Below are 26,739 nucleotides of genomic sequence, written 5' to 3'. Positions count from 1 at the left end.
CTGAACATTTATGGGGTTTTTTTAAACATCCTTTTAATACACTGGGTCCATTGTTTTGTATTTTTTGTAACTGGAAAATCTTGTGTGTAGAACATTATGGAATGGTTCTTTAATAACGTCAAAGCATACCATCATGGACTATACTGGACTAACATGGAAAAATTAACAAACCGTACAAACAAATATTAACTGAAATGAATACTAATTCTAGTAAATACTTATAGAGCTTTGAAATGGCTACCATTTATAGTTAAAGGATGGATAGGTCCATAACCATATCGCAAAACTTCATCCCACATGCACTGTGCGTATAAAATCATGCTATCCACAATAAATGGCTAATGTATCTGAGAGTAATGGACCTGTTATGGTCTTAACACTGACACCTCTTTCTCCATTACTGCAGCTCATGATCGTTACGCAGAACTTAAGCAAACTAATGTAAGAGAGAGGCAAGTACCTCGATCCCGGCCAGCGAAGAGTGAACATGCCACACACTGCCATTGTCAGAGGAACATGGCTGGAAGATTAAAAGCACTACTTTCTACTCCTGCCCTATGGAGCAAGGAGTGCTCAGGTGATGTTCAAGTGATGTGCAGTATATCACATGCACATAATTCTTTAAAATAAACATTCTTGGACACCTTCATTCTTAATGTAAAAATTCATCCTAAACTGGAGTTGAAATAAGAGGAAGTACAATGAAAGAGGTTTGAGTCCTAGAGAAAGGGTCAATGGATCGACTGGTTGGTTGATTTCCATTCAAATGCATTTGTCTTAATGAGCACATCAGAGCACATGAAGGAGAAAGGTCCTTGTGAGAGACTTTTTTGTCCATTCAGGTATTAAATGACATTTTCAAAAAGCTGCATCGATCTCATGATGTTCTCATCCTGCAAAGGACAGACAGGCACAGGTGAGAAACCTCATTTTCCCACTTGATGAGACAAAAGAAAATGTGCTTGTGAAAACATTACGACATTTTAAAAGAGCTACCTATAGGTCATTTTTATCTCTAATAGGGTCTACGTAGTTATGATAAAACCATGCTGGATCTTATAACAAACAAATCATCCTATAAATCTTCTAGTTCAAGTAAGAGTGGAAAAATGACAGCTGAATTTTATTCATAGAACATTACTTCTTTTTCTACAGAAAAGTGGCTAGACAGAATAACCTTGACTTCCATGCTTATGTTTAAAAATGTTCTTACATTTTGGCAGGAGTCTATAAATTCATCTATGGTGACTACTCCATCCTTATTTTTGTCCATTTTCTGACAGACAAAAAGACAGAAAAATGCTCCAATGAACAATTTCACACCATCACTCAATAAAGATCTTTCCATGATGGCTTGACCTTGTTGGGTGACTTTGAAAGATACCTTCCCAGAAGCCCCTCTATACATACAAACAAGCTGTTTAGTGGTACTGGCACAAGAATCGATCATTTACTTATTTAAGTCTTAGTGAAGATTATTTTAATAAATTATCAGTGTACTAGCTAACTTTGCTGCTTTGTTATGTTCTTTAAATAATGCAGATTAATGTGAATTCTCACCTGGAAAAATATCTCCACGTGTTGTCTTGGAGTTTCCTCTTTGAGAATTGGATATGTGCATTTGCCCATCATGTCATAGATGGCTTTCATGATGTCTAACATTTCCTAGGTGATAAGAATCACAATCGTAGTGAAAATATGAGTGGGGTGGGGGTTCACACTTATTATATTTTAAAATTTACTGTACCTCTTTTGTTATATAGCCATCCTTGTTAATATCATACAGGTTAAATGCCCAGTTGAGTTTCTCCTGTACTGTGCCTCGCAGTAGAATGGATAGACCCATTACGAAATCCTGCAAACAAATCAAGGCCAAGGACAACAAAGCTCTCTAAGTTTCAAAAATAAAAAGGACATGAAATGTGTCCAACTATGCTTGGCATCACAAAACTACAATGATTTAGGCTGCACTTCCTACAGGGGCCTGAGAGAGTAGCTAGAAAGAGAAATAACCAACAGCTCTGAGGACATTTATAAAACATTACAGAGCAGTATCTTGTTCCACCTTTCTGTTATTAAAAACTATAATGAGGTTTAAGTAAAGTCTTAAAATCCTTATTATTGAGTAGAGAAGAAACACCCTTCATCCATCACCCCAGGGGTTAAGGTTTTGTGTGGTGCTGTATCATGTTTAATGATGTTTTCTTTAAAAAAAAAAAAAAATGCACCCAATAAATATATAAAATATAAAAAACCCCACAAAACTGCCAGGATGTTTTCTGAGCTAGTGCTCAAAAAATGACATCATTTTGTGAGGTTGGACTCTAAGACATATGCTAGCTATCACAAATCAAAGCAAATCACCTTGGAATATTATGCATTCCAGTGTTACTTACTTCAAAACTCACTGCACCATTGTGGTCTGTGTCGAATGCATTGAATAGAAAATGTGCGTATGTGGATGCATCTGAAACAGAAACCAAAATCAGCTTAGCTTTGCCAACGCAGTGTGATAACCACAGTTTGTACTGCATTGACTACTAACCCCATCTCTCTCAGACATCGCAGGACAATTATGTTCATTTGAAAATGAGAGAGAGTGAGAGAAAGGGAGAGAAAACATTTTCAATCAACATTTTAAGGAAAAGGCTTGGAAACAAGTTTATTTGTCATTTTACTCTTGACAGCACCGGGTTGTGTTTTGTATTACTTGTAATAATTATTTAGCATCATTATGCAATAGTCAGGCAATATCTTCAAAGCTTGTAGGCAAGTCACACAAAGGAAAGACTGATAGCAGAACATAGCGGGACCTGCCAGTTACTCTGCATTTGTTAGACATGCCATATCCTCCAGAGAATGAGGATGTCTTTGTGGAGACATATCTTTCCCAACCCACCTTACCACTCTTTGACTCCCCTGGTATGCTGTAATACACTACAACTATGGCCTTCTTTCAATTCAGAGGCACACTGAAGTAACTTGATCAAAGAAAAAAAGTGCAACATGATTGTATATCTGACGGAAAATAGTAGGTAATACCCACAGACATACTGACCTCCCTGCGGGAAGAACTGAGAATATATCTCCTTAAATGTGTCTTCATTGACCACACCACTTGGACATTCCTGTAAGAAGGGAAACTGTTATTTTTTTTAACAAGGACTATAATCTTAAACAATGTGTTCTGCAGAATAGACATTATGCATAATGCACATTTTTTGAATATGAGTTACAATACCAATACATTTTCCCCCCAAGATTAGCCTTATGAGCTTTGCAGGACTTGTTCCAAACAATGAGATCGTTTCAAAACTAAAAAAAAGAAGCTAAAATAGGACTTAGTTTGCAGAAGGGATGAGAAGTAGATGGTTGGACAAAATGCTTTAACCACATGTGCAATAGTGAACTCCAAATTAACTTCTCCTTCGAGGACTGAAGAAGCCATTGTTCTCCAGAACCTTTATTCGTGTTTCGCCATGTTGTGAGACACTTCTATTCTTCGTTGTACAGTTATAGCTGATTCAGCAGCTAAGATGAACGAGAAGACTTACCCCTGATTTATAGCACAAGCTCTCAAATGGAATTTTACCAAGTGCTTAACAGATAAGGCAGGCTGAGTATAGTATCATTAATATAAAGGAAGAGACAACACAAGCAAGGCAATAAGTGAGATGGGTTTTAGAAGAATCACATCTACTTGACTTTCAATAGCCCATAAATGTTATATTGGTATGGATATTATTTTATATGTAAATGCTAATGTAATATAGAAGTAACGGCTACTTACTACTCCTACTACTATAATAATGAACTAAAATGTTTTCAGCAAAAATGATTGTGACAACATCATTTTAATAAGAACACAATAACTAGAGCATAAAGTAAATTTCAGTTAGATTTCCAGTTTACTCACTATTCATCTTTAGATGTCTGTGCTTGTTTTTGGACTCACAGACTAATTGTCTTTGACACTCTTTAAATACATAAAGCAGCTATAGTTTTTGATAGTTTTTAAGTTAAAAAAGTCATAAAAAGAATATCACCCTGTCTGACCTTAGTTTTTAGAACCTCTTACATGAGACAGGATGGAAAATATATATTCAAGCACTAAACAAGGAGCAGGGTGCTAATCTTTATGAAAACCTGTTAATCACTGAAAGAAGAAAAAAGAAACACTAAGTATTAGGGGCTGCTTTCCCAAAAGTACAAGAATATTTCATTTTAAGTTTGAACATGCTCTTCAGCTGCATGCTGTCCAGTGTGGCACCAGGCTAGCCGGTAGCAGCATTAAAACCACCCCTGCCAACGTGTATAGTGGGGCTTCTGCACTAACCCACTTCAGGACCCTGGAGAGTGGCAGCTGAAATGAGGTAATTGAAGCCACACCCTGCAAAAGCAGGAGTGACTAACCAAACATGTCTAGGGTCAAACGATTCTCGCCAACTCCAGGCCAAAGCAGGTCGCCAAGTCTGTGAGATGCTGCTCTTGCCTTTGACCATCCTTTAATGAATGGCCTGCTTTACATAACGGACCCTTCCAGATGAGGGCGCCAGACGCTACCCGAGACCCTGTGCCCTCCCCTGGCCTCCTGGACCCAGCCCCTTTTTCTCCTCGTTCCCCGGCTCGACCTCCGCCCTTCCGCGAACACTTCAGACGGTAAATAAACCCCCTCTCCTCACCACGGTGTCCGTATCATGCTGTGGCCACATCCTGCCATGCTGGCTTTATCGCTCATTTACATCGATGCTCTATCTTTCCAAACGCCAGCAGAGAGTGAAGCTAATCAGAGAACATTATGCTCTTACTTTTTAAAGACGTCCTTCAGTGTGCCTGATCTCAAAAGGACTGTAATTACACATCATGGACAGTCACTGCACATGCATTAGTCTGTCCATTATCAAGCCGAAGCATTAATAACAGGAATTGGCTCCAATTCATTATACACTCTGGAGCAGCCCAGAACACAGGAACAGTACGGCTCCACAGAAAACAGAGCATTACATTTTATAGTCCTGAGCTTGTCTACCATCTGTGTAATGGGTACTGTACATTGTATTAATTACTTGTGGATTCTGAAATTATGAGGACGCTAAATAGACTCATTACAGAATTTTCACAGGTTGTTTAGACTCCTCACTTATCCTAAAGGACTAACAAGTTTCTATAGTTAGAAAAAAAACATTTTTTTCGTGATAATTTAACATTCCCTGTAATGAACCCACTTCTTTTTGAATGAAATACTGAAACTCACAGTTATTCAAACTTAACTGATCCTTATTACAGATTTTCTGACTGAAACCTTACATAAGTACATAACTGTTTGAGGCTCTTTACCTGCTGGAAGTTTCGTTCGATTTCCCTACCCTAACTTTTCATAACACCTATTTTTGTTTGTTTTGTTTTGTTTTTGCTTTCACTTTCTACCAACTCTGCCAAAGCCAGATCCCCAATACTGGTCACATTCCCATAACGTGACCTGACATACAACGTTTCCTTCAACAAAGTGCCATTGCTTGTGCTGGGGCTGGTTCCTATGAACTACGAACCTTTTAAAATCAGCCCAACGGTTCCTTGTTTTAGAGTCCATTGAAACTAGAAACAGAAGTTGTGTGTCATTGTATAAACCATATGGCGCAGCGCACTCTTGCAAATTTTGCTTTTTCTTTGAGGGCATATGTTACTGTCCAGAATCACTCTTTTCAGCTTTTTCAGGACTTCGCTGATTTCGTTGCTGCAGTTCTCACTCTTTTAGGTGTGTATGGCCGAAAGGCAGGTAAATAACTTGTCGTGTTGATGTCAGGGAACCGCCACTTGCTTCACAGATTTATTGGTTCCAAACCAGGAAGTTTATGGGGCCAGAATGGCACCAATTTTATCAGCTGAGAACCATTTGTTTTGCAGTGAAGGAAACTGTGGAACCGTTCAAGATTTTGGTGCCAGCACTGGAACCATGCCATTGGAAAACTGTTAGATGCAAGTCATGTGACCAGACAGATGCAAGTCACATGAACACACAGATACTCAGCTAGCAGTTATGTCACGTAAGCACACTTGGTGGCATTGCAATATTCATTTTAATAACTGATTTTACTCAACTCAGTAAACGATGACCTAAACTGTAGTAGCAATAAATTGTAAAGCACTCTCTTGGAGAGGAATTAGCACATTTAATATTCTCTTAATGAACAGTATGAAAAAATCATGAAACCATACTTTCTGCTTTTGCAGCATTTGAGCCCAAGTGTTATTGCTTGGACTTACAATGAATTTCGTCCTCTACTGCACCTCTGTGTATTATAGCCCAGTTCAGAGATGAGGACAATATCAGGGAGGAGTTCTGCTGACCTCAGTTAGAAAATAACCAGGTCAAGAAGGGCTTTGTTCAAAATTCTGGACAATTGATGAATGCTTTTGCTTTATCAAGCCAGGACCACAGAAGCAGAGGTGTGTATCAGTGTGTGTATGTGAGCGCTAGTTGAGCTGTGTCCTCTGTCGCCACCTTGGGTATGACGTTAGAAGGAAGGCAGACCATGGAGGCTCAACTTTTCCTGCCCTCTGTTCTAAATTAGATGGCCACCCATTTCAACAAGAACGATACGGATCCCACGACAATGCTGTTTCATTTTAAAAAGGCCTAGGGACAAACTTCTCATAGTGTAACATTCCTTTCAAGAAACACCAAGCTGAGATATATTCCTTAGCTGAACAACTCCAATTACCTAAAAGACTGAAAAATCAAGAGACTCGCTGGTTAAATTCACCCAGGTTTTTCATACTTGCATTTGTGCAATGCTTTGATCCTTCACACAGCTGTAGGGTAAGGACAACCTACATACATTCATGACTTGAAATTGTTCAGTCTTTATTTGTGTGATACCTTTCAGGAGGCATTTTGAAAAGAGCATTGTAAACATACAATGAACAATATTAAAGCTCACTTGCAGAGTAACTGTACTTTTGAAGTAAAAGCACACTAAGTGGGAGGGGCCAGTTCCTGCAGGGTACACCCTAATTTCACTGCTGAGGACATGACCTGGTTAATCTACCTATCAGCCCAGCAAAGCCACAGGAAAACGTAGGGTCAAATACAGTATGTTTATCCAGTGAATCTCAAACGATTAGGCATCAGACCTGCTTTTTAGCTAAGGTAGTAAGCTTACTTGGAGTTGATTTTCTGGACAGAAATTAAGACACCACCTTTGATTATATTAAACCATTATTAGAGACTCTGCTGATATAGTCTGAGCGATATGCCTCAGTGATATTGTGAATAAAGCATACATGGATACAGTATTCCACTTTGGAAATTAGGAATAAATCCTAATTTTAGCATAAATACATTATGACTAGTTGTTGAATATTCCTCTAATCAGGAATTGTGTGATAGACACACTGCAGAGTAGAGTGGTATTCTGTATTCCAAGCTTGCAGTGTCGCCCTGTAAACAGGAGCTGTAATAGTCATGTGTAATAATCATGTGTAAATTAAACAAGCAAAAGATTTATTGGAATTTTGGTTATACAGTTATTCTCTTTTTTTGTCCGTTTTACATTTTTTTAAGATAGCTGTATCTAAGACTCTGTTGCTGACAAAGTAGTCAAAGTCTACAATGTGCTCTTTTATTTGTAGTCATTTTTAAATTCGTTTATGTGTCTTTTTACAAGTGTGAGAGGACATGAAGACCATTTTCAGCTCCAATAATTATATACTGCCACAAATAATGTGCATAAATCATAAGCTATGCGGCATTCATCATTCCACTGTCAATAAAATATTGTTATGGCCTAACCATTCATATTAGTGCACTACACAGACAATGAAACAACAGTCTTCAAATTAGCTTTGGGTACCTGAAGTACAACACTCCACAAAGAGTTTATGGTTGCTAGCGTAGCACAGCTCTGCACAAGTCTGACATGGTTTAAAAGAGGCTGTGTTCTTGCACTGAGCTCTGGTTAATTAAAACGGAACGTTGTGTGTAGCTGTCTTCCTCAACCCTTTGTGTGCGCAGGACGAGAGAGACTCGGAGTAATTACCATCTAGAGATATGCTGCTTTTCTTACAATGTCTTCACTTACATCAACTGCCTACAAGTCAAAAGTTCTATTAACATCATTTAGAGTGGAGTTGCATAAGGTTCATTGCACTTTATAAATAAGATGAGTGTAATTAAAAGTATTTTCTATCTAGTCACCCATGGTCATTCAATAATTAGCTGACGTTTGGTTGTGAGTAAATATTTGTGAGTCCTTTTATCTGGTTTTCTACATCAGTGGTTCTTAAACTGATCATCATCTAAATGATAATAATTAATACAGAAGTTTAACAAACAACACACTCATCATTTTGCAGTACAATCTTCACTTAAAGGCCTGCACATTTGTCTTTTAAAAATCCGTGGAAAATAAATCTTTCTGCAAAGAATGTTATACATTCCAGTTCCGTTCAATTTTTTTTCTCCTAAAAGAACATTCAAATTAGCGTTTTGAATTCTCTTTTTTTTTCCTGTCACCTTACACCATTCTTTTGTGCTGTGGTATTCTCGTTGCTTGCTACATTACTGAATAAAGTGTCAAATGAGTAGAGCGATGCACAGTGAGTGAAGTGTAGGAGGTAAAGTTGATTTCACACTTCATAAATATGCAATATAAGGTAGCTTATAGTAAATTAGTGTTTTCCATGACGCCTAAGATAACACCAAATAAAGTGCAATTCCTAAACAATGGTTGGGTGTATACAAAAAATTTACAGGTTATTTTATGCACTCTGCTGTGCCCAATAAATATTGGACTGAAGCAGAAGTATGAAGATGATCACAAATGTCCTACTAACATTTTGAGTAAGGAGAAAACACTGCACAAGACCTTTAAATCAAGGCCACCGAGACAAACACTACATGAAGCATATTAATAAAGGTAATGAACTGTAAAAGGTAGCAGCAGGGATGCGTTTTCACATGAGGTTGTTATTTGAGAAGTCTCCTTGAACATGGCAGGTCTTCAAGTGAAATTTAAATAAACTAAAATAATGTTAAATGCGGCATGACGGCAAACTGCAATCCGTCATGCAAAAATACTGCACAAATATCACCTACACACCCTGCTGGACATTCCCATTTGGAGATGTACTTGCAGTAGCTTTACTGAAGTGCTGACTGGAGTAGAATTCAAAATGTCAAAAGTCAGATACTAAATACAGTATGTACTTGGGTACCTTAGCGTTTGCAATAACTTGCAAAGACCAGATTTACTGGAGTGAGTCTATTGTTTAGAATACATTTTAATTGCATTTTTAACTACGGAACTGCTGGACCACCACAGAGAAACACAGGGAACCATTCAGAAGAACTTTGTGTCCAATACTGAATTCACTATAACAATGAGAGAAAGATGTAGGGACCTGATCCTCTAGAATCATCACAGCTAGGCGTGTACGAACCAACATTTAATGATATAAAGCACATTGAAAAACTGTATAACTTGCCTCCAGACTCACGCAAATAATGAAATCAAACTATAGCAATTATTTATTAAAAATATTACGTTGAAAAAAAAGATTCCCATTAATGAAAATAAATCCACACTACTGACAATGATCACTTTTTTCTGTCCTTGGCGTTTCACTGTTATTTTCATAACAAATGTCAGCTGTGACCCATTTACAATTGAACTGTACATTTAGCTTCCATGTGCTGAGGAGCAGGCTTTGATAGAGCGACACATACTATGAAAACCTGGGTCATGTGGCTTGATGTGAAAATTCCAAATTCCCCCCTAAAAGCTTTCGAGATGTTGGAGTTTGCCTCTAAATGTTTAATTCTCTATAGACAATGAAAATAAAAGTGTGACTCAAACACCATGTGTGGAAAGATAAATGAATACATGAATAAAACCACCCAGTTTGACCCCCTTTTCTCTCGGGCAGTGGTGTCTTTTGATCTGAGCCCAAATGGAGATGTCCAGGACAGAGGGCCGACTGCATGACTATTACTGCCACAGACACTGTGAAAACATGACTGTATAGGGCCACAGCTACTTTTGTGCTCAGGTTGAAAGCCAGATAAGGACTCAAAAAGAAACATGATACATCTGAAAAGCAATCTACAAACCGTTAAAGCCATCAGATTCACTTAGAGGGAGTTGGACAGGTGCTCGATGAATTGCCTGATTAAAAAGAGACAGGCTTTTAGCACTTCGTAGAAACCATTATCCAAAATGGAAGGAGCAGAAAATCAAAGTTCTTATAATGTCAATTTGTTATGCGAGATCCCTTGGGCCTGTTTTCTTTTTCTTTCTCTTCTGTTGTTCCTGTTGGACCGAATTCTAGAGTTACCAGAGAAAATCTATTGGTGCCTGTACTATACTTTGGTGGACAAATAGCCATTTAGATATATGAGATCAGAGGCAGAGCCTAATGGACAGAGGCAGCTCTATCAGTACAGTCAAGGTGGCATGGACTGTTTCACTAGGTAGGAAGGTGTGTGCCAGATTTTGTAATTCCTCTGTATATTAGAAAGCACGGTTCTTTTTTTTTTTTTTTCCTTTAGAGTAGACATTAGGAAGGGTTCGTTATTTGTTTTTGTTTTATCTCCTGTTCCCATTTGGTACAGTCCAGCTTTGCGGGAGCCATCATTCAAACAGGTTAATACTATCACCAAGTAGTACCTACTTTGTTATATACACCTGGTTATATACTCTTGCCTGGCTGATGATCTGGCAATGAACAATGTTGTTGAACCCATTCTCTATTGTGTGTGGCATATTCCTCTTTTCCGTGTGTTCCTCTGCTTATTCAAGCCTGTTTTATTTTCTCCTTCAATTCCATTTACATTCAGGTCTAGTATTAATAACCCCAAAATGAGCCCTTCACCTGTAACACAATTAGACAATCAAATCCTAATTCTGTTTAGAAAATATTAGAGTGCTATAAGGAGAAAACTGAAACTTTTAATGGGCCATTCTAGGAAATAAAGGGAAATCTAGACGGTAATGATTAAAGTTACTTTGGTCATTAGTGCCCCAGACTGCTAATGGGTAGACACTGCATATATGTATGACTGCGTGTGTGCGTGCCTGTGTGTGTGTGTGCCTGCGTGTGTGTGCGCGCGCATGTGCATATGTGTTTTGCTACAAGCATGGTATCAGTGCAGGTCCCCCTACTTCGTCCTTTGACACTGTGAGAATGTAGGGCCAATGTAGCACACTCATACTTTGCCACCTGACAATTTAGGTCACGTTAATTGGGTGTTGTTTCATTCCATCGCACAGCAGCGGTGACAGAGGACATCTTCCCTTCTTCTGCACCACTCTGGAGACCTTTACCTGACCTGATTAGCAGGAAACGTGCGAGATCATTTTCAGCTGGCTGTGTTTGGAATAAACTCCAGCCAACCCTCATTCTGGAGTCTTTCACCCTTTGCAGTTAAACTTAATCCGTTAATAGTTAGCAACAGCAACGCCTAAGAGCAGTCAGTCACGCTCAGTCAAATGTTCACAGGCTCTAGCCCAAGAGAGAGTGGGGGGCTAGCTCACGTTCTTGAAGCCACGGTAGAGGATCTGCAGCTCCTTGCGGGAGAAGCGCGTCTGGACCTCCAGCTGCTCCAGGCCCTCGGGCCGATGGCGTACGGCCGACAGCTCCAGCTCGTCCTCGACATGGTCTGTGAAGGACAACGACACCTCCATGAGTTGCTCACCCTGATATCCAACTCCACGTTACATTAGAGCAGCACCAAGAGCTAAAAACCACCCGAAGGGAATGTTTGAAAGGTTACAGAAGCCATGGTTCTTCGGCAGCCACGTTCAAAGTTGGAGCAAAGTTGCCTTGTCTCAGCACTTAGATACACAACATAAACACAAGTTCTCCTACAACTGTTATAGACCAGAATACTATTAAGGTTCAGTTATGCCAACAAACAGAAAGATAACACAAGTTCCCCAATATATCAGTTTATGCGTGCAGTCAGCAAGCAATCAAGTACACACACAGATTTCTCTCTGTATACATCTATTTTGACATAATTTGCACACAGTGATTTGCCATATTCAAAGACACAGTTAAGCTATACAAAATGCAAGATTGTTAAAGACCTACAAAAATAAAAGACCTACAGAAATCTTTTTAAATTTCTAAATAAACAGAAGTGATGATGTTTATTCCTATTCATTCTGAAAAATATATGCTACTAGATATGTCCTGGACCAAAAGCTTTAGTTAAGGACCTTGTTGTAACACTTAATGCTGGTCTACTGTCTTGAGTGTCATATAACTAGTAATATCTATAAAACCGCACATTATTCAAAACAAGACATGATAATCCTAGACCAAATCCTAATGCTTTCTTGGAGAATCATAGCCCTTCTGACAGCTCTACAAATCTGACGCAGGCCTGTTGCTAATTCCCATTTGGTGTATAGTTCCCAAAAGTCCTAAAATATTCAAGGGAACATTATATATTTTCATTTCAAAATAAGTGGCTTTTCAATACTTCCGATTACCCTCAAAAATGTTGACCAAATTCGTAAACAACCCTGACATCTGGTTGGAGCAGAGCTGCTGCCCACCATCTGTCACAGTGTGCAGTGATGGGTGCGGTCCAGACACATCCTCTGTGCTACGCGTCTAACGTGACTTTCTGTCTCTGCATCCCATCAGACACCTGATAAAAGCTGAAATGAGTTTGGAACAAAATGCCAGCACCCTTCAGCTCTTATTAGACCTGATAATCCAGGGCTTCAGTGCCTGTTGAGGGCACTGGACCGCACTAAATATCTCCACTCAAACGGGGGCAGTCATAGACGGTTGCTCTGTGCCACAGCACAGCTCAGACGAGGGCTTCAAGGGCCATATCGGCATTTTATTCAGATGAGCGGCAATGTCCTTGCTGGCCTGTGGTGCTGCAAAACTATCCCACTAGGAAATAAATCCATAGTTGCCTGTTTTGATGCCAGTATGATCATTTGAATGACAGCATTTTCTCTTTAGTGGAATACAATGAAATCAGGCTCCACAGGTGTTGCCAGCACAGTTTGAATTCTGACACCAAATCTACTCCTGATTGCGTTCACAAAAAGACTATGAGCAGTACAATAAGTCAATACATTTTAGGCATGTAAAGTGTCAAAACGCAATTTGAAATAGCATACACATCTTCTGAACTCTTCTGAACTAAAACTGAATAATATAAATTTTACTGGCAAGACAGACAGAACGAATCAGAAGCATATCAATACAAGATTTTCCCATTTTAGAACTACTTTCTCATCATGTTATGATGGGTAAAAATAGTAATTAATTTTTGTTGCCATGCCATTATAGTGTAAGAGCACAGTATTTGTTGAGAAAAATATAGGTTGGCTATTAGTAATACCAATAAAGTTAAAAGATTACTATTACATACTGCAATATTCAGTTTATCTGTTCTATACCATAACTACCATCCAAGAATTACCAACAGTAGTGATGTTGGTAGATAAAATCAGTGAGTGAAATTTGATAAAGAAAATTGTCAAGACTTCAAGCAAATAATATTCCCCTTTATCACCAAATCCGCTGACATACATCTTATATGAACACCATAGAGTGGAGCAGAGGGAATCAACAGTCTGGAGAGATAAAACCCAAACCCTAACTCCTGAATATAAACGTGACAGCCAGGGGATCAGGTACACTGGGTACAGACATGGAAAAACAAGGTGAGAGAGAGAGAAGCAGATAGAGAGAGAGAGAGCGCATGAGAGATGGAAATGAAACTAAGAAGTATCACAGAGACAGACTGATATAGGGACTAGGCAACACAGCAGTGCCATGAGCAGTGTCCACTTCCAGTGCATTTCCAGGGAGAACTTGCATTCGATACTGGCAGATGGCTTTTTGGCAGCTGAACACAGGAAGAGCTTCTGGAGACGTGCTCGGACTCCTCGCCTGTTGCTGCTCTGAGGGCAGGTGTAACCTAGGAGATATAGGATGAATGTCACCACGGTAACCGGGGGCCAGCAGGACCCGAGGTCACAAACATGCACGGCAGGCGGATCGGGAGCAGGAGTGACTGTGAGGTGGCATGCAGAAGTGTCCACTGACAGGGTGTTCAGCCTTGCTTAATAACAAGCTGATGGATGATGTTATGTTATGTTAGGTGAAACCTCCAGGAACGTTTTAGGACAAGTGCAGGCACAACACAAAATATTCCCCATAAATTACGCAGGACCTGAGAGGCATATGCCTATGAAGTGAGGAACTGGGTCAAAGCCCAGGCATTCCGGACCAAGGCGCCAACATCTGTGTCTCAAAGAACAGGAATGAGAAGCTCTAGGTGGCCCTCAAGCTCTGCAGAAAAGTGCCGTACAGAGCCTTGAAGACGGAGTGGGTGGGAGGCAGTCGTTCGTACGCCGCCAGTCATCCATCATCCACAGCAACCCGTGTAATTACCAAACGTGCTGGGTTAACTGAGTCGAGGGGACCATGATGAAATGGATGTCAGAGCTCCTGGCATGGGAAACGTACTCAAGCACAGAGTGCGTGTGGCGCTTAGGTGTAGCCCTCTGAAGATCAGATGATTTGAGAGCACTCAGGTCTTGCAAACAGGCCATTTATGCTGGAAACCACACGCACACACTCTCATTCTCACACTTGCTGATCTGCTCTTGCTCTCTCTTGCAGTGGCAAGAGGGATAGAATGAATAAACGTGCATAGGTTAAATACCTGGAAATAATATATTCTGGGACACTGATGAATTTCGCATTTTCTAATGAAAGCCCATATTCTCTCTTATTTTTGCATATAGCTCTATATACAATCTGTACTATACACAGTGATGTGCTAATAATCTAATATCACACTGGAGTTGCTTACTTGAAGACTACATTTTTACAGTGTCTCCTCTCAGGTTAAATTAGCCTAATGTAGATGTCTACTTTAAAATCTCAAATCTGTGAGCTTTACCACTTTGTTAACCAAGTGATTTAAAATGACTACTGAGTAATATATGATCAACTGTCATGAAATACAGAGTAGATGTGCAAGGGATTTTACAAAACATTACAATACATTTACTTCTGCAACAACTTTATGACATGCACAATCATAGAGGCAAATAAGGGACTTCAGAATGAACAATTATCTAAAGTTCTAAAGTAATGTTCATGCTAGACACATTTATAGCCATATAAAATTACACATGGTGATTTATAAGTTCTATGAATTTTATGGATGTCACAATGTTTTATGTGAACAAAATGGGCCAGCAGAGGAAGCAGTCATGATGTACTTTTGCCATTCTGTGAAAAAAAAAGAAGAAGTATTTTTAAAGACCTTTTTATTCTTTTTAAAACCCTTTGAAATCGTGCCAAGTTTTTTGTAACATATGCAGAGAGACGGGGACACATTTCCACACAGTTCAAGCTCTAGTTTAGTCTTATAACCAGCCAGCATAAACGTCACCACTGTCTGGGGCACCTGAAATTAGCAGTGAAATGAAGTCAGACACTGCAAGGTCCACACCCAGAGTAATATGGGTCTGGGCTGAACACAAGTGCCTGGAGACGCATGACCACCCTGGAAACCAATAAAACATATTTGAGCTGCCTTGTTAACTTATTGATAAAATCACAAATGCTGTATATGCGAACAAGACGTGTAACATAGTAAGCAAGCAACCACAAAATCCTAACTATTTTAAAAATGAATGTGGGGATGTCAGTGGAAATTTATGTCAGCAAATCAACCTCATTTTAAACGGACTGATTTAATTTCCCCAGGGAATTCATTACTTGAGTCATACAGTGCTCCACAAGCAAACAAGTCAGTCACTTGGTTACAATGATTCAAGCATGTTCTTGAACACCTAGATTTAATGTCTGTACAACATTGCATTATATACAAATGCATGAATTTGGGGCTGGGAAACAGAAGCTTGGACATGGAATGCTGTAGCTGACTACACCAAATCAATTCCCCACTGAAGGGAGGGTTGTGCTGATTTCAGATGCTGGGTTTGCACTTCAGCATGAAGCCATATGGCCCTGAGTAGGAGTCTGGCCCACTGGCTTACCTCAGTGCCTTGATGATTGATTATTATTGGGAGTGGGAAGCTACGAAACGAACTCTGCATTAAGTCAGGAGTGTGGCAGTGCTCTACAACGAGCGATTCCTGTTACTTTATGCTTGGCAACTCATATGAGGGCCTACAAAAAGTGTTAAGCTTAGCCAAAAGGAGCTAAATTCAGGGTTAGTATGGGAACTAAAGAAGATAAACCTCCATTCTCCATAAAGAGATGCTTAGTTTCCTAAGCAACAAACCAAAGAGCTTGAGCTATATACTCCAGGATTGCAATTACTTTGGAAGACCAAAGCCTGTGAAATCAATCAAAAGTCATTGAACTATACTTATGAAAAGACTGTAATTATGCAATACATTGTTAAGTCAGTTTCAATGCATCCTTTATTTGTGAATCTAGTTTACATTTTCTGAGCATTTTCAGTCCTTAGTAAAGTTATGACTTCCCTTTTCCAGCAGGCACCCTTCAGCTTTCTCTGTGTTTCTCCACCTCCACTATGCACATCAGTCCTGGGCAAATGCAGACACTCTGCTTGAGGTCTGGCTCTCCAGTAGACTACTATGTGATTCATAAACTTTACTGATCCACAGAGTTTCCTATATTACACCAAAGGCATAAGTTATGATCCATTCTCAATGGGGACCACCAGCTGATGGTATTAACAGTAGCTACATTAAGAGCAGGAGGCCCTGTGGAGTTACAACTCCAGGAGCATGGAGTGAGAAGGCAGGAGTTAGCCTGCAGGCCAGTGCAAAAAGAAGAAATTACAAGCAAAAATGATGCTGAAGATCTGTGAGTGCAATTTCATTCTGGGCACTGTCAAAGTCTGAAACAGTATAGCTAACCTGCACCATACTCGGGTCACGTGTAAAAAGCAGAAATGGTCATTATTGTTGCCTAAAAGAAAAAAAGAAGATCTAGAACATCAACAAGCAATTTTGTACCTTTTACCATATGAAAAACAGCAAAAATATTGAGTTTTCATACCACAGTGTATAACAGACATAAGAGTACAGTCACAAACGCCAAATCAAGTTCATAAACTGGAATATCTATTTTCAAACTTCAGACTAATCTAACTAAGGATCTGATCCAGAAAAGTGTAAAGAATGTAAATGACCTTGAAAGCAGAGGTTATCACTAAAAATTAGGGGTGGATATTTCGTTCTTTTATTTAACAGGTAGAAATAGCAATTATTATTATTATTATTATTATTATTATTATAAGCAGCAACTTAGCAGATACAACTATGCTAGAATGTTTTTGGTAGCAGTTTTTTTCCTTCAGTGCAGTCTTATTGTTTCCATTTTTCTGTAGATTTCTGTTGAAAGAATGATTTGTTTTTTTTATAGTTGTCACACTATTTTAACAAAGCTACTTGCACATTAAATCGCACATAAAACAAACTGATGCCTATTCTACATGAAAATCGCTACTCAACACTGTCGTACTCTCCTGATGGATCCCTCAATCACAAAGTCCTGGCAGAAGTGCTTGAACAGATGACTTTAGGTCACTTGCAAATGAGCCTGAAAAAGACTGACTAACTGCATCATGAAAAAGATTAAATCAAATAAGCAGAAAATTGCAATGTTTCCCCATTCAAATTCTGTGCACAGCTGCACATTTGATTGGTTTTGGAAATGTTCCAAGGTCCCCACGCCTCTTGAAGCTTTGGAAAATGTGGAAAAGAATGACCAGTAGTCAACCGTTTGTGCAGGTGTTTTCAAATGAATACTTAGCACTGCATATTTCCTGCTCAGAATAGGACCTTGCAAAGACACACATGCATGCATGCAAAAAACCCCAATCCAGCCACACAGAAGTGAACCCCCAAGGATAATCTTCAAAAGCCTCTGGTCTGGTGCACAGCTGTAGAAGCAGTTAATCATTCACCCGGTTTCCTGTACTAAATGAACATATAAGGTACACATGGACCCAAAGCACTTCAGTTTGTTCTAGACCTACCAGATGGTTTATCTGAGAGATCGGATGCCTGTCAAAAAGAGAATCCTCTGTTTGCATTAGCAGGCCAGTCTGCTTAAAGTGTCACTGGGACAAGAATATAAAGAAAAGTTGAGTTCAGTTGTGCTATGGATAATAATAAGAATAAGAAGATTAAGAAGAAAAAACCTAAAGAACTAGGCCCAATATGTGAAATTTCAAGATTTTGTTCTTGCAATGGAGCAAGACACTCATGCAGGGCCTAATGTGTATGTGTGTGTGTATGTGTGTGTGTGTGTGTGTGTGTACGTGTATGTGTGTGTGTGTGTGCGCGCGCGTGTGTGTGTGTGTGTGTGTGCGTGTATGTGTGTGTGTGTGTGTGTGTGTGTATATGTGTGTGTGTGTGTGTGTGTGTGAGTGTGTGCGTGTGTATGTGTATGTGTGTGTGTGTGAGTGTGTGTGTGTGTGTGTGTGCGCGTGTGTGCGTGTGTGTGTGTGTGTGTGTGTATGTGTGTGTGTGTGCACGTGTGTGTGTGTGTGTGTATGTGTGTGTGTGTGCGTGTGTGTGTGTGTATGTGTGCGTGTGTGTGCGTGTGTGTGTGTGTGCGTGTATGTGTGTGTGTGTGTTTTGAAAGCCAGGAACATTTGCTAAAGCTCCTATGCAAACCAGACGTGACATTAGAACAGCAGCAAGCTTCCCATTTACCACAGGCCCCTTTAGCTTTTTATTTGTCCTGTCCTAGTCATTAAAGCCTGTGCTCTCCAGCTCTCTCAGATAAGATGGTTGTCTTGCTGGCTCAGATCTCGCTCCAGTACTGAAGCAAGCAGCATGATTTTAACAGCTGAATATCTGTTCTATAATAAACATATAGAAACACCCACTGCCTGCTTATTAGAAGCATGAATTTATTAGAAACATAGTTACACACTACAGCCTCTGTTCCCATGCACAGATTGTGTTTGCCATCCTCCATCTCAGTGGTTAGTTTCTGACTTCAACACCACTGGATTTGGGTGTTGGACCAATCTCAACCCTGCAGTGAAACTGACATGTCCAAACTCAAACAACGCTGCTGTAGTTTGTTTTTCTTGTTAGCTATTTTGGATATTTGGATTACCTGCCTGTCTTGGATATTCTCTTGCCTGTGCCCTTTTGGATCTGTTTGCTCTGTGCCTCTACTTATGGGCTCTTGCCAAAATTTGACTACTCTTTGGACTGCCCCTATTAAACTGAAATTCTATACTGCATTCATCTCCGTCCCTGTTCAAAAACCTGGTAGAAGATTTTCGTCATTTAGGGAGTTGGCAGAAGCAAGCCAGTTACCCGACGCCGTGGCCGCACAAAGCCATTTGCTGAGCCAGCATCATCAGCGTCTTGAGTCTTTGGGCAATATGGTGGAGGAACTCACTCGACAAACACAACAACTCACTGCGCTTGTGCCTGCCGTCATGGAGTTAACACGTCGCTTGGCGACGCTACCTACCAGCAAGGTGAGAAACCCCTGCACGGACACCATTCCTCCTCCTACTAGTAGCAGCACACGTCTCGCCCTGCCTGATAAGTACAATGGAAATCCGGCTGGTTGTAAGGGGTTCCTGTAACAGTGTTCTTGGTATTTTGCACATCACCCTCCATATATAGACTCAGCCTGCATTTCCCTCATTCTATCATTATTATGTGGAAAGGCACTGGAGTGGGCTTATTCAGTATAGACTGCAGGTGGAGAGATCACTAGTGACTATAACCGCTTCACAACTCAGCTTCGGGCTGTATTTGACCAACCATTGGTCTCAGACAAGGTTCACGTTCTGCTGTCAAGTATGCCCTGGAATTTCGCACTCTGGCTGCAAGTAGTGGCTGAAATGAGGCAACATTGATTGTTGCGGATCGACAGGGACTCAATACCGAAATCATCACAGAGCTAGCTTGTCGGGATGAGTCCAAGTCACTGGAAGAAATCATTCAACTTTCAATTCCTTTGGATCATTTGCTGAGAGAAAGAGGAAGAGGCAAGAGACAGATTGCACAAGCAGTCTGCTTCTCTAGCACAGGAGACAGAGGAGATGCAGATTGAACACCATTGTCTCAATCTGTCAGAAGGGGGATGCAGACATTGACTGAGCTTGTGTGTTTATTGCGGAGAGTCGGGACACATCCACCATTTTTGTCCTCGCCCCAATCGGCACCAAAGGAAGACACAAAGCAAACATGTCGCAGACAAGTCACACACAAAACGGTAAGTGAGTGATCTTTATTAGGAACATAAATCTTGTTTGTGATTGAAAATGAACTCTTCCTAAATTATGTTATCACTATGGTTCCATCTTTGATTGACTCAGCAGCTGTCAAAAATTTCATTTCAGAGGAGTTGGTAGGGAGTTTGGGTATTGAAACCGTTGAGGTATCTCCAGTCCTGAGAGTGAGCTCTTTGGGGAGTCCAATCAGATCAGGAAATATAACTCATTGCACAATACCCATCACAATTCGTTGCAGTGTGACCAACCAGGATGAATTGTCATTCCTGATCATCTCCAAGGCAAATCATTCCTTATTTTTGGGTCGTACTTGGCTCCATCTGCACAATCCAGTGATTTTTTGGGTGGAACCCAAAATCATTTCATGGTCTGCCTTTCTTTAAGAACAATTGTCTGCGCTTGCCTAAAGTCATTATAGCCTCTACATCAGTCGAAAACCCAGCGACCACTGAGGGGTTTGTGGAACCAAGAGAATACCAAGAACCGTCAGAGGTCTTTAGCAAAGGAAAGGCTGCTGACTTACCTCCTCTTACCCCTATGACTGCACTATCATCATCATGAAGGGAAGCTCACTGAAGCGAGTTTGTCCTTACCCTCTCTCTTTAGCGGAGAACCATGTCATGGAGGAATACGTTACAGAAGCTTTATCACAAGGTTACATTTGTCCCTCTAAATCTCCTGTTGCAGCCGGGTTCTTCTTCATACCCAAGAAGGATGGGGGATTGAACCCGTTACCCCCGGTCCCATCTGCACTGAAGCAGATGAGAGTTGCTTGATACCAAGTTGATTCTAAGAAGTGCATACAATTTGGTCAGAATAATGGAGAAAGATGAGTGGAAAATGGCATTTATTACCAATTTGGGACATTATGAAAATTTGGTTATGCCTTATGGCCTCATGGATACCCCGTCTGTATTTCAATCATTCAGAAATGGTGTACTGAGGGACATGATTGGAATGCTTGTAGTGGCTTTGATGACATTTGTCTACTCATCGATGTTCCTGGAACATGTCTCCCATGTAAGGGGAGTACTTCAAAGACTACTGGACAATAACCTGTTCAGTAAAGGCAAGAAATGTGAATAGGTTTTCTGGGATACATCATCAGCAACATGGGAGTTACCATGGAGGATTGGAAGGTAGAAGCTGTGGTAGATTGGCCAGTACTTCAAACGCTGAAGGAACTGCAGAGATTTTTAGGATTCGCCAAATTCTACCGAAGATTTATCCGCAACCTCTCACAGAAGGGAAGAACTCAACAGTTACACTGTACCCCAGAGCAGACCAAGTCTTTCCAGCATTAAAAGAGGGCATTTACTGAGGCACCAGTTTTGAGCCATCCAAATCCTGTGTGAACTGTTCATTGTGGAGGTTGATGCCTCTGAGGTTGAAGTTGGAACTTTACTGTCAGAGACAAGTGGTAGGCCTCCCAAGCTACATCCCATCACTTTTTAAAAAATTTTTTTTTTACATAAGCTGTCTTCAGCAGAAATAAATTATGATATGGGAAACCGGAAGCTATTGGCAGTCGAATTAGCCCTGGAGGAGTGGTGTCATTGGCTCGAGGGAACTAAGTACCCATTCACAGTCATCAGTGAGCATAAGAAATTTGAATACATAAAGCAGGCAAAGCGTCTCACACCTCGCCAAGCCTGATGGTCTTTTCAACTCACTTTTCACACCAAGGCTGACACTCTTTCCCAAATCTATGAAAAGAGTGATGCAGAACATGCATCTGACCCATTACCTATCCTCCTGGATGCGTGTGTTATAGGTGCAGTGCAGTGGGAGTTTGACGAGGACCTCAGACGTGGGTTGAGAGAAGCTGCGGTCCCACTAGCATGTCTGTAGGAGAAGCTCTACATGCTGCCAAGCTCAGAGATCCATTGCTCACCTGGCTTCATTCATTGCTTATGTCTGGGCATCCCAGAGAAGTGAAAACACAACAGATGCTCACAGGGAGGTATTGGTGGGAGACCCTGCATAAGGATGTATGTGCATGAGTACACTGAGTCCTGTTCAGAATGTGCCCAAGCTAAAATGCCTCACACTCTACCAGCTAGTAATCTGATGTTGCTTCCAACAACCAAGAGACCATGGTCTCACATAGTGATAGATTTTGTCAGACTTGCCTATGTAAGAGAGACACACTGCTATACTTGCCATAGTGAATCGACTTTCAAAGGTGGTGAGGTTTGTTCCACTACCTTCTCTTCCCACCGTGTTTAAGACTGCAGAGGTCATGTTCTGAGAAGTGTTTCAGCCATATGGGATACCCAAGGATATAGAAATTGACAGGGAACCTCAGTTCACGTTGCAAGTTTGGCAAACTTTCCTGTTAAAGCTGGAAATGAATGTTAGCCTCACGTCAGGATATCATCCTCAGAGTAACAGACAGCTGGAGAGGGTTAATCAAGAGTAGGAAAGTTCCTGAGATTATATTGTCGCGACCAATAACAGGAGTGGTTTAATATGTAATTTTGGCAGAAATGGCACAGAACTTGAAGGTGCATTCAGCTACAGGACACTCTCCTTTTCAGTGTGTTCTAGGTTACCAACTACCCTTCGTGCTGTGGGATTCTGAGGATGAATGGATGTGGAGAAGCGAACAGGTATGGGAGAACACTCTAGAGTCAGAAACTCTAGACATCCATCAGACGATACAAAAGCCACGCTGATCATAGGAGGGACCCAGGACTGCATTACTCTCCTGGTGACAGAGTTTGGTTATCTGCCCCAGATCTGCACATTAAGGGGTTCGGTACGCTAACGTTATGGTATCTGGGGCAGTCGCAGGTCCTTTCATGCTGTTTGGGGGGGGGGGGGGGGGGGGGGGGGGGGGGTACTGTCACACCCTTTGGATTGCCCCTATTAAATTGAAATTCTGTACTGCATTCGACTCTATCTCTCTTCAAAAACCTGACAACCAGCACCCAATAATATACCATTAGTAGTAGTTCAGATTAGGAATGAATGTCCCTTTGAGCACGTACATCTATAGGATGTGGCTGGTGTAGGAGCAAAGTAGGGGCTTCTATAATGGCATATAATATAATGGCAGACGAGTATTTGTAAATAAGTAAATAAAAAAGTCAAATAACTAACTGTGCCCAAAATGTAGAAACTTGATAACCTCAGACACATTGAATGAGCAGTGAAAGCCAATGGAATAATGAAGGTGAACTGGAGGATTCGTGCAGGCGGCCTCTCCTCACATTAGTTTGCTCCCCTGTGTGTCCTCATGCATATTTGCAGGCTGTGAAAGGGCGCAGGCTTTCCGAGTTAAGATGTGCAAGAGCAGGGAACTGCCAAAAGCTAACCACTAATGAAGCACAGATGGTCACGAGACACTCAGGACAGGTCCTGCTTACGTCCCTGTTAACCAGGACTGAAACACACATACACACAGACAGTACAAACATGCACACATGCAAACACACACCCCCATGCACACCCTTTTAGAAATCCAGTGGAAAATCCTTAGATAGGACAGTGAAAATGGTGTAAATATTTCACAACCTTGAAATTGTATGTGCATAAATATTGTAACAGAAGACATAGAAGAACCACTTTTTTAGGACCTTAGTGAGACATATTTCATCCTTAGATGTGGCTAACATAACAGAAGTGAATAACCAACTATAATAAGAGACTAGTGGGGAACAGGGAGTCTAGAAGCTGTAAAACACAGTACATTGACAATAGAGATATCTCTTTGTGCCTTTTCCCATCAACAGGGCAAAACGCACCTCCACCACTCTTAAACGTAGGAACACTGATGCATTATTAAAAAATACCACATCCCTGGTAGACACAATCATCTCCTTTGAAAATGGAGATTTTCATGACAGTCTGTAAATAGAGGGAGCGCTGAGTAGTATATGGACCAAAAGGCAGAAAAGGCTGCTCTCAACCTCCATGAAATGGGATGCGTCATAAAAATATAATATCTAGATGCACTGCTGATAGAGGACTCTGTATGGAAGATTTTTTTTTTTTTTGGGTGAAATGGCCTTTCCACATTTGAACAACACTGTGTTCCACAGCAACAACCTTATACTATTATTAACACTGACAGAGTACAAGAATAATTCAGGAAATCGATTTTATAATTATTTTTCCTGTGGTTGTTCAGACAAAGTTGCCTCTTGTCAACAGAACACCTCCACTGCCTACATGAACCCCCTTGAAAGGGAATGTGGCTTGATTAAAGACTTCCCTCATCTCTCACCCTGACTGCAAGACATGATGCATCTGTTGCTGACTTCAAAGGTTTTGCAATAAGTAAGGGGATTATTAAAGCTCTGGGTGGATACAATCAGAGAAAGTGTACCAGAACACCGAGAGAAGGCTTGTACCCCAATATCAGGGTTCTCCTTTATCTGTGACCAGACACATAATCACATTGTCATTCAGCTACTGATAGTGTCCTTGTATCTAATATATCATTTAATAAGAAAAATGCCAACATTCCTTTTAATGAGGCAGCCATAAACAAACATGGCTCAACACTCCACAGTGCTCGCTTAAGATAAGAATGCTGGGCTCTGAATTACCCAGTGAGGTAGGAAGCGAAGCTACAATTGGATGTGTGGTTATCAATAATGATGAAACAAATTCAGCCAGAGCTAGACAAAGTATGGAGCAAATACAGGTCTAACCATTCCAAACAGTGACAGGGTCTTTTCAGAATAAAAAAAAAAAAAATCAAATTCAGAATTAGATTTCAGAACTTACAATTCATAACTAATTAAATTTAGAACTAATTAAATAAGACAATGATTAAATAATAAATAAGACAATGAATAATGCATAAGCACACCTACACCCAAATTAACATGATTAACACCGATAGTGATACACTTTTGCATATAAAACTAAAACAAACAAACACATGCACACAGTGATTGACATAATGGAGATATGCTGATGGGGCACATTCAGCTTCTGTCATTTTGATGAAAATAATGAGTTATGGATGAATAATTTTGTACCTCAGGCTCCCTGCTGCAAAGCTTCAGAGCTCAGTGACCATTTATCCTTTTATCCCATTTTCAAATGATGTATTCCAGAAGTTACTATTGATTACAGAGTGTTGTGGCAAAGCTAGTCGCACTGAAACTAAACAGGAAAGACATTTTTGGGCTGTTTGAAGAGCAAGCAAAACAATATAGCTCTCAAGGTTCAACATACAAAAATGCTGCAAGACAGAAAGAAAAACAACAAGCCCCTGAGATCATTTTCGTGTCGTGTTTCTTAACCACAAAAGTTTCTCAACAAAACGAAACCTTTTTTTTTTTCTTTCTTCCTGTTTATGCATCAAGGCTTAGTCTGGCACACAGTTGCAATTAGTCCCTGATGGAGGGTTATCCATGGACTAAGTATCCCTCTCAATGAGTACTACTAAACACAAGTGACACCACATTCCACTTCCAGCCAGTAAAGATATAGAGCCATTTACCTCAGCCAATTTCCATTGCACACCTTTAGTGGGTGGAGGCTATATTTCAGTCCACTTGATCCAGCCACTAAAACATGCTCTCTATGCTCTCCGTGTAAGCCCCCCCCCCCCCGAATGAACAGCTTTTAGAATCCATTAAGCCTCTTTAGTTCTAACAGATCAGGACAATCACAATTATGCTTCCACAAATGTGCATGTCAACCTTCTTCCATCTCTCTGATCACACCCAAAGCTGCCTGAGGAGATACACGGAAACTTTAATGGAAAGGTCACGTCAATTTCTTGCTTGCTGCCAATAACCACTGCCTTGAATTAAGATGGATTAAACAAGCAAGAAACCACACTGCCCTCAATTTTGTATCTTAGCAAGTAAGCAGTATCAGATTAAAAGAAATTCAGGTATGCATCTGTTTGTTATTCTGTTTAACTTAGACATTAGTGAGACTCAGTAGATCCACTCATACACTAAGAAGGGGTTGCAAAAAAGGGTTTGCTCACAATGCCAGCTAGTTACCAGATGTAACTATGAGTGTTGTACAACGAGTGTTGTACTCGCCTCTTATTTTAAGAACAATTCTGAAACATCAGAGGGAGTTTTTCCCAGCTATCTTTGACCTCAAAATACTCAGTTTAGACATGGATTTTCTCTGAAGCTGCTTGGTTAATGTTAAATGTGCTAAATAAATGAAATGTCATTGAACTGAACCATTCACCCTGCTATCAAGACATGTGTATGTGTGTAGATTTAGGCAGGTCTTGATGACATACTAACAGAAGGTTTTCCTACCTATGTTTCTTGGGTAGCTTTGTTTAACGCTTTATAAATCTTCATGTGTAACTGAAGATTTATAACTGAAGTTAATCAAAACTGCACATCTAACACAAACTCTCAAGATTTCAGTCTTCATTTAACAATTATATTATACAAATGTTTATATAAATTATGTTTATAACTTACCATGAATGTGATTACTTGGTGGGTAGTCATTAGTATTAACAACACAATAGTGATTTAAGGCAT

At 40.3% G+C, this 26,739-nt stretch overlaps 1 protein-coding gene across 11 annotated transcripts in view; it reads right to left on the bottom strand.

Annotated features, from left to right (window-relative positions):
• Positions 1-322: 322 nt before the first annotated feature.
• The window catches only part of kcnip4 (Kv channel interacting protein 4), a 127,849-nt gene continuing 101,432 nt past the window's right edge, over positions 323-26,739 (bottom strand). For 9 of the 11 annotated variants that reach the window (XM_035519899.1, XM_035519900.1, XM_027015040.2 and 6 more), the window contains 7 exons: positions 11,535-11,659; positions 3,059-3,128; positions 2,397-2,467; positions 1,748-1,855; positions 1,561-1,665; positions 1,214-1,276; positions 323-893 (listed from right to left, as the gene is read on the bottom strand). In XM_035519899.1, coding sequence (XP_035375792.1) covers positions 846-893; positions 1,214-1,276; positions 1,561-1,665; positions 1,748-1,855; positions 2,397-2,467; positions 3,059-3,128; positions 11,535-11,659 — 590 coding nt within the window. In that variant the 3' untranslated portion in view covers positions 323-845. Of the gene's footprint in view, positions 894-1,213; positions 1,277-1,560; positions 1,666-1,747; positions 1,856-2,396; positions 2,468-3,058; positions 3,129-11,534; positions 11,660-13,849; positions 13,952-26,739 lie in introns of all 11 variants that reach the window. The other 2 variants (XM_027015035.2, XM_027015036.2) reach the window with 1 other exon arrangement.

Source organism: Electrophorus electricus, chromosome 19 (assembly GCF_013358815.1).
Source record: "Electrophorus electricus isolate fEleEle1 chromosome 19, fEleEle1.pri, whole genome shotgun sequence".
Taxonomy (NCBI): Eukaryota; Metazoa; Chordata; class Actinopteri; order Gymnotiformes; family Gymnotidae; genus Electrophorus; species Electrophorus electricus.
This window is presented reverse-complemented; position numbering and strand designations above follow the sequence as displayed.